At 35.0% G+C, this 12,960-nt stretch overlaps 1 protein-coding gene across 3 annotated transcripts in view; it reads left to right on the top strand.

Moving 5' to 3' along the window:
* The window catches only part of WWP1 (WW domain containing E3 ubiquitin protein ligase 1), a 56,964-nt gene that overhangs the window by 42,719 nt on the left and 1,285 nt on the right, over nucleotides 1-12,960 (top strand). For all 3 annotated transcript variants that reach the window (XM_027736487.2, XM_027736490.2, XM_027736491.2), the window contains 10 exons: nucleotides 105-177; nucleotides 268-339; nucleotides 1,361-1,449; nucleotides 4,087-4,246; nucleotides 6,905-7,038; nucleotides 7,130-7,270; nucleotides 8,505-8,625; nucleotides 9,742-9,846; nucleotides 11,379-11,475; nucleotides 11,800-11,872. In XM_027736487.2, the coding sequence (XP_027592288.1) occupies nucleotides 105-177; nucleotides 268-339; nucleotides 1,361-1,449; nucleotides 4,087-4,246; nucleotides 6,905-7,038; nucleotides 7,130-7,270; nucleotides 8,505-8,625; nucleotides 9,742-9,846; nucleotides 11,379-11,475; nucleotides 11,800-11,872 (1,065 nt within the window). The remainder of the gene's footprint in view (nucleotides 1-104; nucleotides 178-267; nucleotides 340-1,360; nucleotides 1,450-4,086; nucleotides 4,247-6,904; nucleotides 7,039-7,129; nucleotides 7,271-8,504; nucleotides 8,626-9,741; nucleotides 9,847-11,378; nucleotides 11,476-11,799; nucleotides 11,873-12,960) is intronic.

The raw sequence follows: 12,960 nt of genomic DNA, 5'->3' as shown, positions 1-12,960 counted from the left end.
TAAAAATCTTTGTGTATTTTTGATATCTACATGCTGTTGTTTAGCATTGAAAGTACTATTTGATATCTCTGTGGTTAATGTCTCTCAAATATATTTCCTTACAGAAATAAAGGGCCACAGATTGCTTACGAGCGTAGCTTTAGGTGGAAACTTGCTCATTTCCGTTACTTGTGTCAGGTACTGATTTAGTAATTATTTACTTATTGAAACTACATGAGTTTACATTTATATATACTGCCTTTTAATGTTATTGCCTTATGATTACAGTCCAATGCGCTGCCAAGTCATGTGAAAATCAATGTATCCAGACAGACTTTGTTTGAGGATTCCTTCCAGCAAGTAAGCCTGCAAAAATTACTGTGTTTGTTTATCAAGACAAAAATGCTCATAGCCAGTTCAGACTAATGGTCCTTTAGGCTTAGTAATCTTCCTCTGGTATTAGCCAGTGAGAAATTCTTCGGTAGGACTGTAAGAACAGAAGTATTGTATATAATATTTTTACCAAATGATCTTTCAGCTTCCAACTGTTTACAGTTGAAATGCCTCTCAAGCTTGATGTGGTTTCTGAGTATTTTAATAATTCTCAAGGGACTTCTCTTCAATGAGCTTGTCTGTGTTCCTCTTGTGAACTTTTTGCATCTACAGCTTCCTGTGGTAATGAGTTCCATAGCTTAACCACATTGCCTACTGTATCAGCCACATCAGATTTGCTTTTCTGATTCCTGTGTGTGGCTAGATACGTTACAATATGTTGCTTTCTCCAGTTAGAACTGGTGTTCTGCTTTGTCTTTCAAAGGTTAAATCTGTAATTGAAGCTTACAGTTCTTAATCTCTTACAGTCTGCAGCCAATGTATTATATTCCTCCTTTCTCTGTAACAATGGAAATTCTTGCTGCTGTCACCACATCAAAACCTTCTGGGAGGGATTCTATATAAGTAAAGAGCATATATTAATGAAAGCGTATTACACTTATTCTGGATTAAATTACTTCTTTAAGTGATTTGCCTAAAACCAAAAATCATATATATCAGATGAGGTGCCTTTTTGCCTATTTTCCTTTAATAATGACTGCCTTAGGAAGAGTGTAAGAACAGGACACCATATAGGAGTACTTTCCAGATATTCTCTCCCACTTGCTAGCAGTCTGTTGTTAAAGGATTTTAAGTCCAATTTGGTATTTTTGTGTGTAGTTCATTGATTGCATTTTCCATGAGATGGTCTAATTACTTGTCAAACCTGTGTAACATTTGTCATATATAGCATTTCTGTATCAAAATAAAATTAAATCTGAATGAGTGATGTAGTGACAATTCATAGTTTATAACTTATTAATTATTTTTGTGGGTTTTTTTTTAATAGATTATGGCATTAAAACCCTATGATTTGAGGAGAAGACTATATGTTATATTCAGAGGAGAAGAAGGATTGGATTATGGTGGCTTGGCAAGGTAAAAGAAATTTGTTTAAAATAATTTTTATTTTTTTTTAATAGCACTCTAACCTTGATTTCTCTTGCAGTCTGACCCTGGGTACCTTTTTAGTTCTCCTAAATGTATTAAGAAGGTGGAACTGGCAGCACTGTCTATTGTTATGGGTTATAACCTTGCATTGCTAAAACTGTGGTGTCAGTTGTTCAGTTCTTTGACAAAGATTGATGTAAAAATTGGATTTTTTTAATGCCAGTTAATTGCTCTGGACTGAGTTATTTCAGAAACTTTCTATCAGAAAGTTCCATTTTCCTAGAAGTAGGGACTGTGGAAAAATGTTCTGCTTATTTGGAAAAAAATAAGTGAACACCAGATTGGGGCTGTTATTAGTAGAAAGGGTATAAACAATAGGAGAGTAGTGCAGGCATGAAGTAAGAGCAGACAGACAATGTAGGCTCCACAGGAATGCAAACCAGTTGAACTGCTGGCTTTTCTAAGATCTGAAGTGGAACTCAGAGGGAAAAATCTGATAACAAGAAAACCGTAGACAAAGTATGTTTCATCTCTTGACCACATAGAATACAACCACTCACTACTGCTGCCAGTTACTTTCAGACTGAAATGATACTTTTAGGATGAAAATTTCAGTACTACTGTAGATGCAGGGAATTGGAAGTGGTTATAGATGATAGAATTTTTCCTGTTAGGTTGGGATTTTTTAATGTAAAGGTGTTCTGTTTTGGTTTTGTTCTGGTTTTATGTAGCTCACTGTGTTAAAATGAAATTCAGTGAAAATATATAATATTTATAAAAGGAAGCTTGCCTCTGAAGGTTTAGCTTCTTTGGATATGTGAGGTGTTATGCTTCTGAATTACAGTATCTGATAGGCTTTTTGGAAGTGACTGCAGGGAGGAATTCAGTTTTTGCTTTACGTGGGTTTTGTTTGGTTGGTGTCCCTACTATGATGTCCCTAGGCATAGGATGGGAACCGGGCGAGTTCAAGTAGTCTGTTCCATAGAAACTAAGTATTCCAAAGAAGTGATGTTAAAATAATTTAACCAAAGTATGTTAGTCACAGAAAGTAGCAGAATAAATAGATAAATAACAAATACATAAGTAGTATAGTTTCATAGTTAGTTAAGTCTTGCCCAAGATTTTTTATGTGGTACTGAGAAGCAGCAAGGATCTCATTGTGACTTGAGCTGAGAATTTTTAAATGACACTGAGTAAATGTTCATGTACTGACTACTACTGCATTAATACAAATATAAAAAGCTGATGCCCTGATTTATCAGCTGTCTTGCAGCAGGCTAGACTCAGTGCTCCCTTCAGACTTTACCTTGCATTTAGGAGGACCAATCTGACACTGTGTCTTGTGGCAAGTTTTAGCTGTTGATGTGAAAAATTCTTTGCTTCTCCAAACTTTTTGTTGATGACTGATTTATTTAATTCCTCCCTTGTTATCTGACTTTGTTCTAATTTAAATGCCTATTAAATTTTACACTTTTATATAGTTAATATAATTGTCTTAGTATAAAACTTGCACGGAATGCTGTACAACATTCTCATACTTATTGAAAGATACACAGAACCCTGTTAGGGTTATCATATCCTGGCTGCCTTTCTCTGTTTACTCTTTCTTCTTAGCCTTTGAGTTGGAAATGTATCATAGCAAATCATGATCCATGACTTGAGTTTCATAGAACTGTTAGGAGAAACTTTCCAGCAAATCTCATTTCTATTCCCTAATCTCAAGTAAATACAGGAGTAGAAAAGATGCCTTTCAAATGTGACAGCTGAAAGGTAGTTAGAATGGAATTCATTCCCTGCAATTATTATAGGATAGACTTCTAGCTTTTTTTATAGGTTTTCCCTAAGCCTGGCTGTTTAGTACTGAACACTTAGTGCCTGATACAAAAATTCCTGAGAATATATGACTGCTTCTGAGATCTCTGATTACATATAAATATTATAAAGCAACAAATATAAAAATCAGCTATCTGAACTCTAAATACCAGATTCTGGTATTATTTCAGATTAGCTGAGCTGGAAACTGTTAAAGTGGCGAATAACATGTATTCATTTAATCTCAACAAAGACATTTTCACACTGTTGTGTTCTGCAGGCTTAACTAATGCATGGTAATTTGTTAAACCACAGTAACTCAGTGTCAGATTGGGAAACCAAATAAGGTGTACTGAGGTTTAGGCTTATTTGTTTTGTTTTGTTTGATCTAAATTGTTTATAATAAGCTTGGAATAATCTGTGATTTTTTTGAATAAAAATTTGAGTTGTAGACAGTAAAGCAGGCATGAGGAGGATAAATGCTGTGTACTGGTTGAGGCGAGGACTGTAAGAAAAAGTATTACTAATAGGCATCTAAAACCTGTTCTCTGAGAGTGTGTTCAAGGTGACAGCCTATCATTTCTAAACTTTGAAACCCATGATTTTCTAACATTATTGTTCTTGATAATGAATTTTTTATATTTAAGAAGTATATAATACCACATATTATTCTGTGATTCTAATACAACACTGTTTATATTATTTTTGAAAGTTTGCATATATTTTGACCATTTTGCTAGTTACCTAAGGGGAATGATGATAAACATCTGTATTTGATGGTTTTTATGTGTATACATGTTTTTTTTTCCTTAGAGAATGGTTTTTCTTGCTTTCCCATGAAGTACTGAACCCTATGTACTGCCTATTTGAGTATGCTGGCAAGAGCAACTATTGCCTGCAGATAAATCCAGCATCAACAATCAATCCTGACCATCTTTCATATTTCTGTTTCATTGGGCGCTTTATTGCCATGGTAGGTTAGATTTTTAAGGTTTTATATTTGCTGTAGCTATACATTTATTCCTGAATAGTATTTGTTTTTACAGTTATTAAAGGTTATATTAATCTCTCAGAAATGGAAGATTAAAAGCATATAAGGTTATTGAGCCAAAATATTCCCTGAGAGTTAAGTCTCTTATGCATTTATGTCTCCTGGGAGAGTGATGAAAATTAATATGACATTCAATATAATATTTTATTTTCATCAATTGGATGTGTGTGCTTCATGCAAACCACTGTTTGATTGAGTGTCTGAATACTGATGCTCTGAAAAATGTGACTAGTATTTTGTGAAAAAGGCTCCTCAGTTAGACTTGGTATACCTTACTGTATTTGAAAAAATTAGAATGCAGAGTACACTGAGCCTTTTTTTAAATGTACATGCTTGGAAACAAAAGTCAAATACTGAGGAGAACAGAAGCTGTTAGGGAGCTGGTTCTCTGCCATCTAGTCTTGTAAATTAGAAGTTGGGGAGGCATGTTGTGTCACTTCTGGTGTCACTGTGTCGGTTTTCTATAGTGACTCTTGTTCTGTTACATTTCTTTCTTTCCATGTAGTGATACAGTCATCTTTCCACATAATCATCATGTCTACAGGTAGTCCTCAGCTACCTCAACATCCCTGAACATGGTGAATAGTGAAACCAAAAAGAGTAGATAAAAGTACATTTTCATATTGAAGAGAATGTTGTCTTTTTTGTTCAGTCTTTTTGTATGAAATTAGAATAAATACAAGCCAAGTGTAACATAAATGAAAAAATATTATCAGACTTATAATAATTTAGGTTTGGGCTGTTTCTTGGTTTTGCTTTTCTTATAGATGCTTTCTGAGATATTTATTCAGTTTTGACAGTAACACCTCTGCTTCCAAGAATTTTATGGCTGAGTTCACCATTTCTGTGCTGTCATGACAATTTATCTCTTTGGGTTAATGCTTTCAATCGGCTGCCAACTTTTTTCTTACTTTTAGAACCCTCAGCAAGTTAGAATGCCATTTAGCAGGAATATGTGATATAGCCAGTTAGGTGCTAGAGCCAGATTTTGTTTCTTTTAGTTGGTGATTTTTGATCTTGTGTGTAAGATAAATCCATACTTGAAATGTTAACTTTAGGAAAACTAATTCATAACAATACAAATCATAGTAGAGAATTTAATTAAACTAATTAGTGGAATTAAAAGACAAACTTTTATTTCCTGAAGTATATATGTGCTTGCATTTTAAATTCTCTCAGCTGGACAAGAGAGAGAGCTGTGGAATGCTGCCTAATGTGGTCTGTTTCAAGGTTTGAGTGTAGTCATGGTTTATACTAGATGCTACTTTCTGCAGTGCTTCCTGGGATACCCTCCAGTGGCTTAAAATAGCTCAGGTAGTAATGTAACTGAGAACCATTTTAAGGAGTCTAGATAGGCTTTTTAGGTGCAGTTGCAGTTTCTGACCTTCTCATAGTTCTAAAATAGTTGTAACTTCTTTTAGTTTTACGTACTGAAGTCACCACAGAGGTTTTCAACTGAAACAGGATTAAACACAAAGAATACACATCTTACTCTGTAACAAAAACCTGTTAAATGAAGTTGGCTGAGGCACCTTTTATATTTTGCTGTTATCATACACATTAAATGAGATGATTTTAAGAGCTTACCTTTGCAAAAATGAGCAAATCATATGCCTAGATGCTGCACTTGACATTGAATTTTTCAGTTTCTATCAGCTCACTCTACTGTAAGACGTAGAGACTAGTTTATAAATAAATAAATAGATAAATAAACAAATAAATAAAGACCTCCGAGAGAGCCTCTTTAAGTTCTCCTAAAGCAGAAGAAAATGCATGGTAGACTAAGCCTTAGGGGGGAAATAAGATCAGGAAAAAAGATGGAGCCTAGAGGAAATGGGCTGTTAATTGGCTCTTCTGCTCATAGAATTTCAGCTGTGAGGAAAGAGGAACAATGAATGCCATCCATGGCCTATGTTTAGGATGATAGCTGTGCTCCATTAGCTCTCAGATGCACTGAGTCAGTGTAGAGGTTACCACTGCGTGTGTGTGTATGTGTGTGTGTGTGTAGTGCTGTGCTTCAGTAGTAGAAATTAACTTATACCTATGTGCATGTGTGATGAGACAAGTGTGACCATGTTTTGGGTTGTTTTTTTTCAGTTTCATGGAGAACCTAATTTCTCAGTTCTGTTACTCACCTATAAAAAATGTGGTTCCCAGAGCTCTTTCTTACAAGCTGCAGTAGCATTCTGTAAAGGATGATTTTGCTGGATGTATGTATGTAGTAAAAAATGGCAGTAGTACCAAGTAGAATCAAATATTATGATCAGGTAGGATTAAATAACACTTGGCAATTATGCTTATTCACATAATAAAGTGAAGAAAGGATGAAATCCTTTTATGAGAAGGGTTTTTTTTAATCAAAGAATTTCTAAATTGTAATAACATATGCTTGGATAAATTTTGTCAAATATTTTTTTTGCTTCCCATTTAATGTAATGTTTTGTACTTTTTAAATACCAAACTGCTACTGCTATTTGGTGCTTTGTGTTATTTGAAGGAGAAAGGAAAAAAAGACTTCAAGTCCAGAAACACTTCAATAAAAGTTCAATAGAAGCTAAACAGACTTTTTCTGTTCAACAGGCATTGTTTCATGGGAAATTTATTGACACTGGTTTTTCTCTGCCTTTCTACAAACGAATGCTGAGCAAAAAACTTACTATTAAGGATCTAGAATCTATTGATACTGAATTTTACAACTCCCTAATTTGGATAAGGTTTGTAGTTTATTTTTTGTGTGTGTGATATTTTATGGATTTTTTCGTTTATATAAAATTTATTGCACTATTTTTTTTTCTTTTTATCCAGGGATAATAACATCGAAGAGTGTAACTTGGAAATGTACTTTTGTGTCGATATGGAGCTCTTAGGAAAAGTAACCTCTCATGAGCTGAAATCAGGAGGTTCAAATATCTTGGTAACTGAGGAGAACAAAGAAGAATATATTGGGTAGGAAGATGTAGATGCTGAAAAAAAGTGTTCCATGTTTCTGCTGTTGCTCTAGTCTTTTTTGACACAATGTTGCTTTTGTTTTTTTCCTTCCCATGTTACTATGTAATTCTTGTGACTGTTATTGAAACAGTATTTTGGTACATGTTGCTTTCTTGATACATATGATCTGTTAGTACAAAAAGAGACCATGTGGAGAGAAGATGACCTGTGATGCTCTTAGATGTACAATGAGAGAACAGGTCAAACTGAAAATGAGCAAGCCTGTTTTTGGTAACTGCAGGTGACAAATCCAGGTGGAGGGAAAGACATGTATTTGACAGAAGATTCTAAAATCATTCAGAACTTTGCTGTCAGTGTGGCAACCGAAATTCAGAATGGTGTATTTCCTAATTTTATCACTGTCTTTCTTTTTTGGAACATATGTTTCTGATCCATCTATTCAGTGATCTGAAAAGCAGGTGTACACAGATCCTTTTCTGTGATTCAGTGTATGTCCAGTGCTGCTCATAAAGTTTCCACTTAAATTAGTGGTCTTTAGTTTGTCAGAGAAATAGTTTGTATATATATAAAAATATATTTCTTGTCTTATTTTTAAATTTTTTTTATTATTATTATTCAGAAGTGGCTTGATCATTTTAGTTGAAACTTTGAACACATTACCTCTTCCTCCAAATCTTAGTGTCAATGAGCTCAGAACAGAAAATTACTTCTGTTTGTTGAAGCTGGAAGTAGTCTTATGCTAGAAGTATTGGGCAATGATAGTTTTAAGTATTATAAGAAACAGTATTTCTTACTATTCTCTGCTTACATGGTGTTTTTTGTAAGAGAATATTTGAAAATCCATGGAAATTTTTCTTTTCTACCATTGAAATACTAGGATTATGCATTTTTTAAGCTAAATCAAAATTTTTTCATAACAAAGTCATAATGCCCAAGTAGCATTATTTTAATGAAAAGGCTGCTGAATTAATGAAAGGTTAATAATAATTTTCTTTTTTTTCTAAACTGGAACAGTAATCTAAGTACATCTTGCTACTTTCATTGTTATCTGAGTTTGGAGATTTGTGATAACATTAGTATGTTAGGTTCTTTATAGTTAATGGAATCATACAGTGTAAGAAGTAAAATTTGAGGGAGTGTTACCTCGTGGGAACACACACACAATCATGTTTGGACTTCACCTTGAATGCTGATTGATGTTTAATTCACCTTTGATTTTGTTCCATCCCAGGCTAATGGCAGAGTGGCGATTTTCTCGGGGAGTTAGAGAACAAACCAAAGCTTTTCTTGATGGTTTTAATGAAGTAGTTCCTCTACAGTGGTTACACTATTTTGACGAAAAGGAACTGGAGGTGAGGTTTTCTGTTCAACATTTTTACCTTTTGCAAAGGTAATACATATGGATTGACTAAACGGATAGGTCAGCTTAATTCTCTCTCTGTGCATGCTGCATTTGGTGGATTCTGGAACATGGAGAACTTAATAGGAGCATTGGGATTAAATCATGATGAAAAGCCATTACTATTGAATCAATGTTTTGTGAGATCACTGATGCATCTGTTAAGTCACAGAAAACCTTTCCCTCTGTGGTAGATGGGTAGAATCACCGCGTAACAGATGACACAGAACTTGATTCTGGTGTATAACGATCGCTTAGTATCACATACAGAATTTAGGATAGGTTCTGGGGTTCTTACGTTTAAGGACAGAAAAGTGGAGGAACCAACAAGGTTTGAAACTGAAATTTGCAGATCCTCAGGATGTAGCCATAGGGCTGATAACAGGAATTACTTGCATGCACCATGTTTACTTAGCAATCGACCTGGCCTGTGTTCACTCTTGAGGTTGTGATTTGGAGCAGGGACAAAAGGGTCTGTACTGCTGTGCTTATTTATTTCTGTGAGACCTGCCAAGGTTCCCTGTATATAATCAGCAGTTTTCTGAAAGCTTCCCAAGTGAAATGGGAGGCCTTTTCTGAGAAAGGACTTTGATCAATCTTATTTAGCATTGAGTTTTATAGGAGGCTTTGCCTTTAGAACTTTCAGTTTTCCTTGTCTCTTGTAATGAATACTTTTGCAGTGTGTTTTATCTTTACTAGTAGTAGCAGTAGCAGCATTGTAATCACCATCATCTTGGAATATAAGGCAAAGTTTTAATGAGAGGGGAAATATCCTCTTCAATATAAAAATTACTTTTAAGGGGAAGGTAATATCTTTTATTAATGAATTATTAGTTGGAAGATACCAAGTTTCTGGTATTCAGTCTTTCAGACCACTTAAATACATAAACAAATTTGGAGAAGTTCTCTAAACTTAGGATAAAGAAAAACCTAACTGTGGAGTAAAATGAAAAAATTACCAGTCCTTTTTTCAAAGCAAGAACTTCCATTTTTGTTACCATGTTTCATACAAGATAGAAAATACTCTTAATTTATGTGTTTAATGTGAAGTAATCATTCTCTTTTCTAGGTTATGCTCTGTGGTATGCAAGAAGTTGATTTAGCAGACTGGCAGAGGAACACTGTTTATCGTCATTATACAAGGAATAGCAAGCAGATCATATGGTTCTGGCAGGTGTGTTGAGCAGTAAAATTTCTGACTTCTTTGTTTTGTTCTGTAACACAAATGACGTGGAGAGGAGGGATGCCATCCAAATGAGGGTTCTTAGGGCTTCCTTTCTTTTTTCTTTTCAGAGAAGGAAAGGAGGATTACTGGTCTTTAGGGAGCATACTTTAGGGTGAGAAATGGCAGATAGATATATACATTACATTTTAGATGCTGGGTCATGGATATTTTTTCTGTATCTTGTCCTTGCTGATAATACAATGAGTTTTTTGTATTCTTAACAGTGATCTACCTTCTAAATGTTCCTATGTGTAGTTGACCTGTACATCTTCACCTTCTAGTATGTGAAGGGAGCCTACAAGAAAGACAGAAAGGGACTTTTACAAGAGTATGTAGTGACACGACAAGGGGCAATGGATTCAAACTTAAAGAGGGTAGGTTTAGATTAGGAATTTCTTTGCTGTGAGCCTGGTGAGGCACTGGGACAGCTTGTCCAGAGAAGCTGTGGATGCCCCATTCCTGCAGGTGTTCAAGGCCAGGCTGAATGGAGCTCTGAGCAACCTGGTCTAATGGAAGGTTCCCTGCTCATGGCAGGGGAGTTGGAACTGGATGACCTTTAAGATCCCTTCCAACTAAAACCATTCTATGATTTGATGATCTAAAATGCTGCATATTATTTATAATTATTGTCATATTAACTATTTTGGTCTAGCACTGACTAATTATAACTAATTTTAATGAAGTTGGCCAAGGAAAAACACTCCAAAATGCTATTCAGGCTCACAGTTTCTATGAAGTTTTCTAAAGAGAAGTCAGAGCCAGGCAGTTTCTATCTTGTGATAAATCACCGTTTTAGAGATGCTTTTGACTAAGTTGCTATAGGAAAATGATGCAAATCAATTACTTCCTAGCTTGTTTATATTGTAAGATCTGATATCTCTCTTTAAATTATTGATACTGAAAGGATCTTAACCAGAAGTTTAAGTAACTTGGATATGATATCAACATTTATATGCAAGTTTTTCTGAGTCAAAATTTTAGGTGTATCAATGCCTCCTCTCTTACTGACATGTTCTCTGTGTCCCCTCTCTTCTTCTTCTCCCCTTCCCTGTGAATTCCTGTACAAAGTGATGCAGCTGTTATGGATGGGTTTTCTCTGAGACTTCCACACGCATGGAATATTTCAGTCTTGAAATACCCAGAGCCTATGGTTAGGCTAGTGCTGTGTTTAATCAAAATGGCAGTAGCCTTCATATAAAACATTGGCATAATTTATATTTTAGTGTAGAATAAAATAGATAAGGAGTCTTTTTTTTGCTGTTCCCAGGCTTCACATTTTAATGTTCGACACTGTTGACACTGCATATAATCTGAAATCACTGTCTTCCCTCTCCAACCAATTTTGCTAAAATCAAGAAATGCAAACTATTGCCAAGGTGGTGTATTTTTAAATGGAACTATACTTTTTCAACCACCTTGTGGGGTTTTTGTTTTTCTCCAGCTAAAGATTTTTATTAAGTAATTTGAATTTCTGTGCCTAGTTTGTAAAAGAAACAGACAACGAGGTTCGCATGCGGCTTCTGCAGTTTGTCACTGGCACTTGCAGATTACCACTGGGTGGATTTGCTGAACTTATGGGTAAGTAAAAGGGGACCAAAACTGTTGTTATACTGTAACTGTTTCCTTTGCAAATGAACCATCCTGCAATCGTACAGATAACAGGAACTTCAGGTTTATCACCTTGGATCTAGAAGGGCTTTCTATGTCAGAAATCCCATGAATATATTTATAAACTATTTGGAAATTGGCTCATTTGTATGAGAAGCATGTTCATACTCATGTAATGATGAGTAGCACCTCATGAGCTCTGTCTGGTGTATCTGAGTTGTGTCTTATGTCATGTATATATCAAGTGTGCTACTTAAAAGGAACAGATTACACTTTTAAAATCTTCTTTTCTAGGAAGTAATGGTCCTCAGAAATTCTGCATTGAAAAAGTTGGTAAGGAAACCTGGTTACCAAGAAGTCACACTTGGTGAGTTTTTACATGTAAACTTCCTGTGCCTTTAGTGGTTCTCTCTTCTGGTCTTGCACTGACCAAGTCAAATGAAATCTAATTTGAATCAATTCTGTCTCCATCTTCAGCTTCATTTCATTGCCCTGACATGCCAGTATTGAAAACTTTTCTAGTTGCCCTATTCTTAAATTTAGCTACTGGGCTGAACACAGTTTGTCAGTATCTATCAAAAGTATGAGAATATCCTTCATGCATAGGACTAAGAGATGTTTCCCTAATTCTTTATTTTAGAGAATATTAAATACCTAAACAAGTCTTGTTAGTATTAGGCACATTCAGTAATTGGATACAGTTATTATGCAGTAACATTATAAAAGATAAAATGTATAGTCATGAGAAGAAGCAGCGTGAAAGAAATCACAGCAAATACCCGAAACAAGGATGCTTAGCCAAGAATGCTGATACTTTTTCCCACCTAGGCTTCAGATGGGCCAATATTGGCTTGGCATTCCTGTCCCAAACCGGTGCCAACAGGTACACAGATCAGTTTCTCATATATACTGTGTGCAAAATGGACACACTTTCCTTTGGCAATAATATTTGTCGTACTTTTAAACCACTTTAGGGTATTCTCCATTTCACATTTTCTCTACTAGATTTTTTTAAGTGATGTTTGCAAGAGTTAAACATCTCTCTTTATCTGTGATAATTTGGGGGAAGACATGGAATGAAACAGTTTTGGCAGAAGCCTTTTAGGGCAAAGTTTAGGGGGAAAAACCTATGTCCAGGCATATGTAGGAGGGAGCCAAGTTCAGCTTGTTCATACTGTTGTTAAAATTTGGAGATGCATTGAACTAGGATTATATTAAACTTCATGCTGAAAATTTCCTTTTCATTTTCTAAGTATTATAGGGTTTTTTCTAAGTATTATGATTATATTTTTTGCTAAGTATTATAGTTCTCTGAATCTTGGGCTGTCTTCGGTCTTCAAAGGTTTGGGTTTTTATCTGGTAACAGTCTTTTATTTCTTTAAGTATTTGTCTTTATCTGGTTTTACTGCTTGTAGAAATGTCAAGGCAGTGAGATTGTGCTGATTGTTATTTGTT

This window comes from Pipra filicauda, unplaced genomic scaffold, assembly GCF_003945595.2.
Source record: "Pipra filicauda isolate LSUMZ 115617 unplaced genomic scaffold, ASM394559v2 scaffold20_size4479445_pilon, whole genome shotgun sequence".
Taxonomy (NCBI): domain Eukaryota; kingdom Metazoa; phylum Chordata; class Aves; order Passeriformes; family Pipridae; genus Pipra; species Pipra filicauda.
The sequence above is the reverse complement of the archived record's forward strand: the minus strand, read 5'-3'. Positions and strand labels throughout refer to the sequence as shown.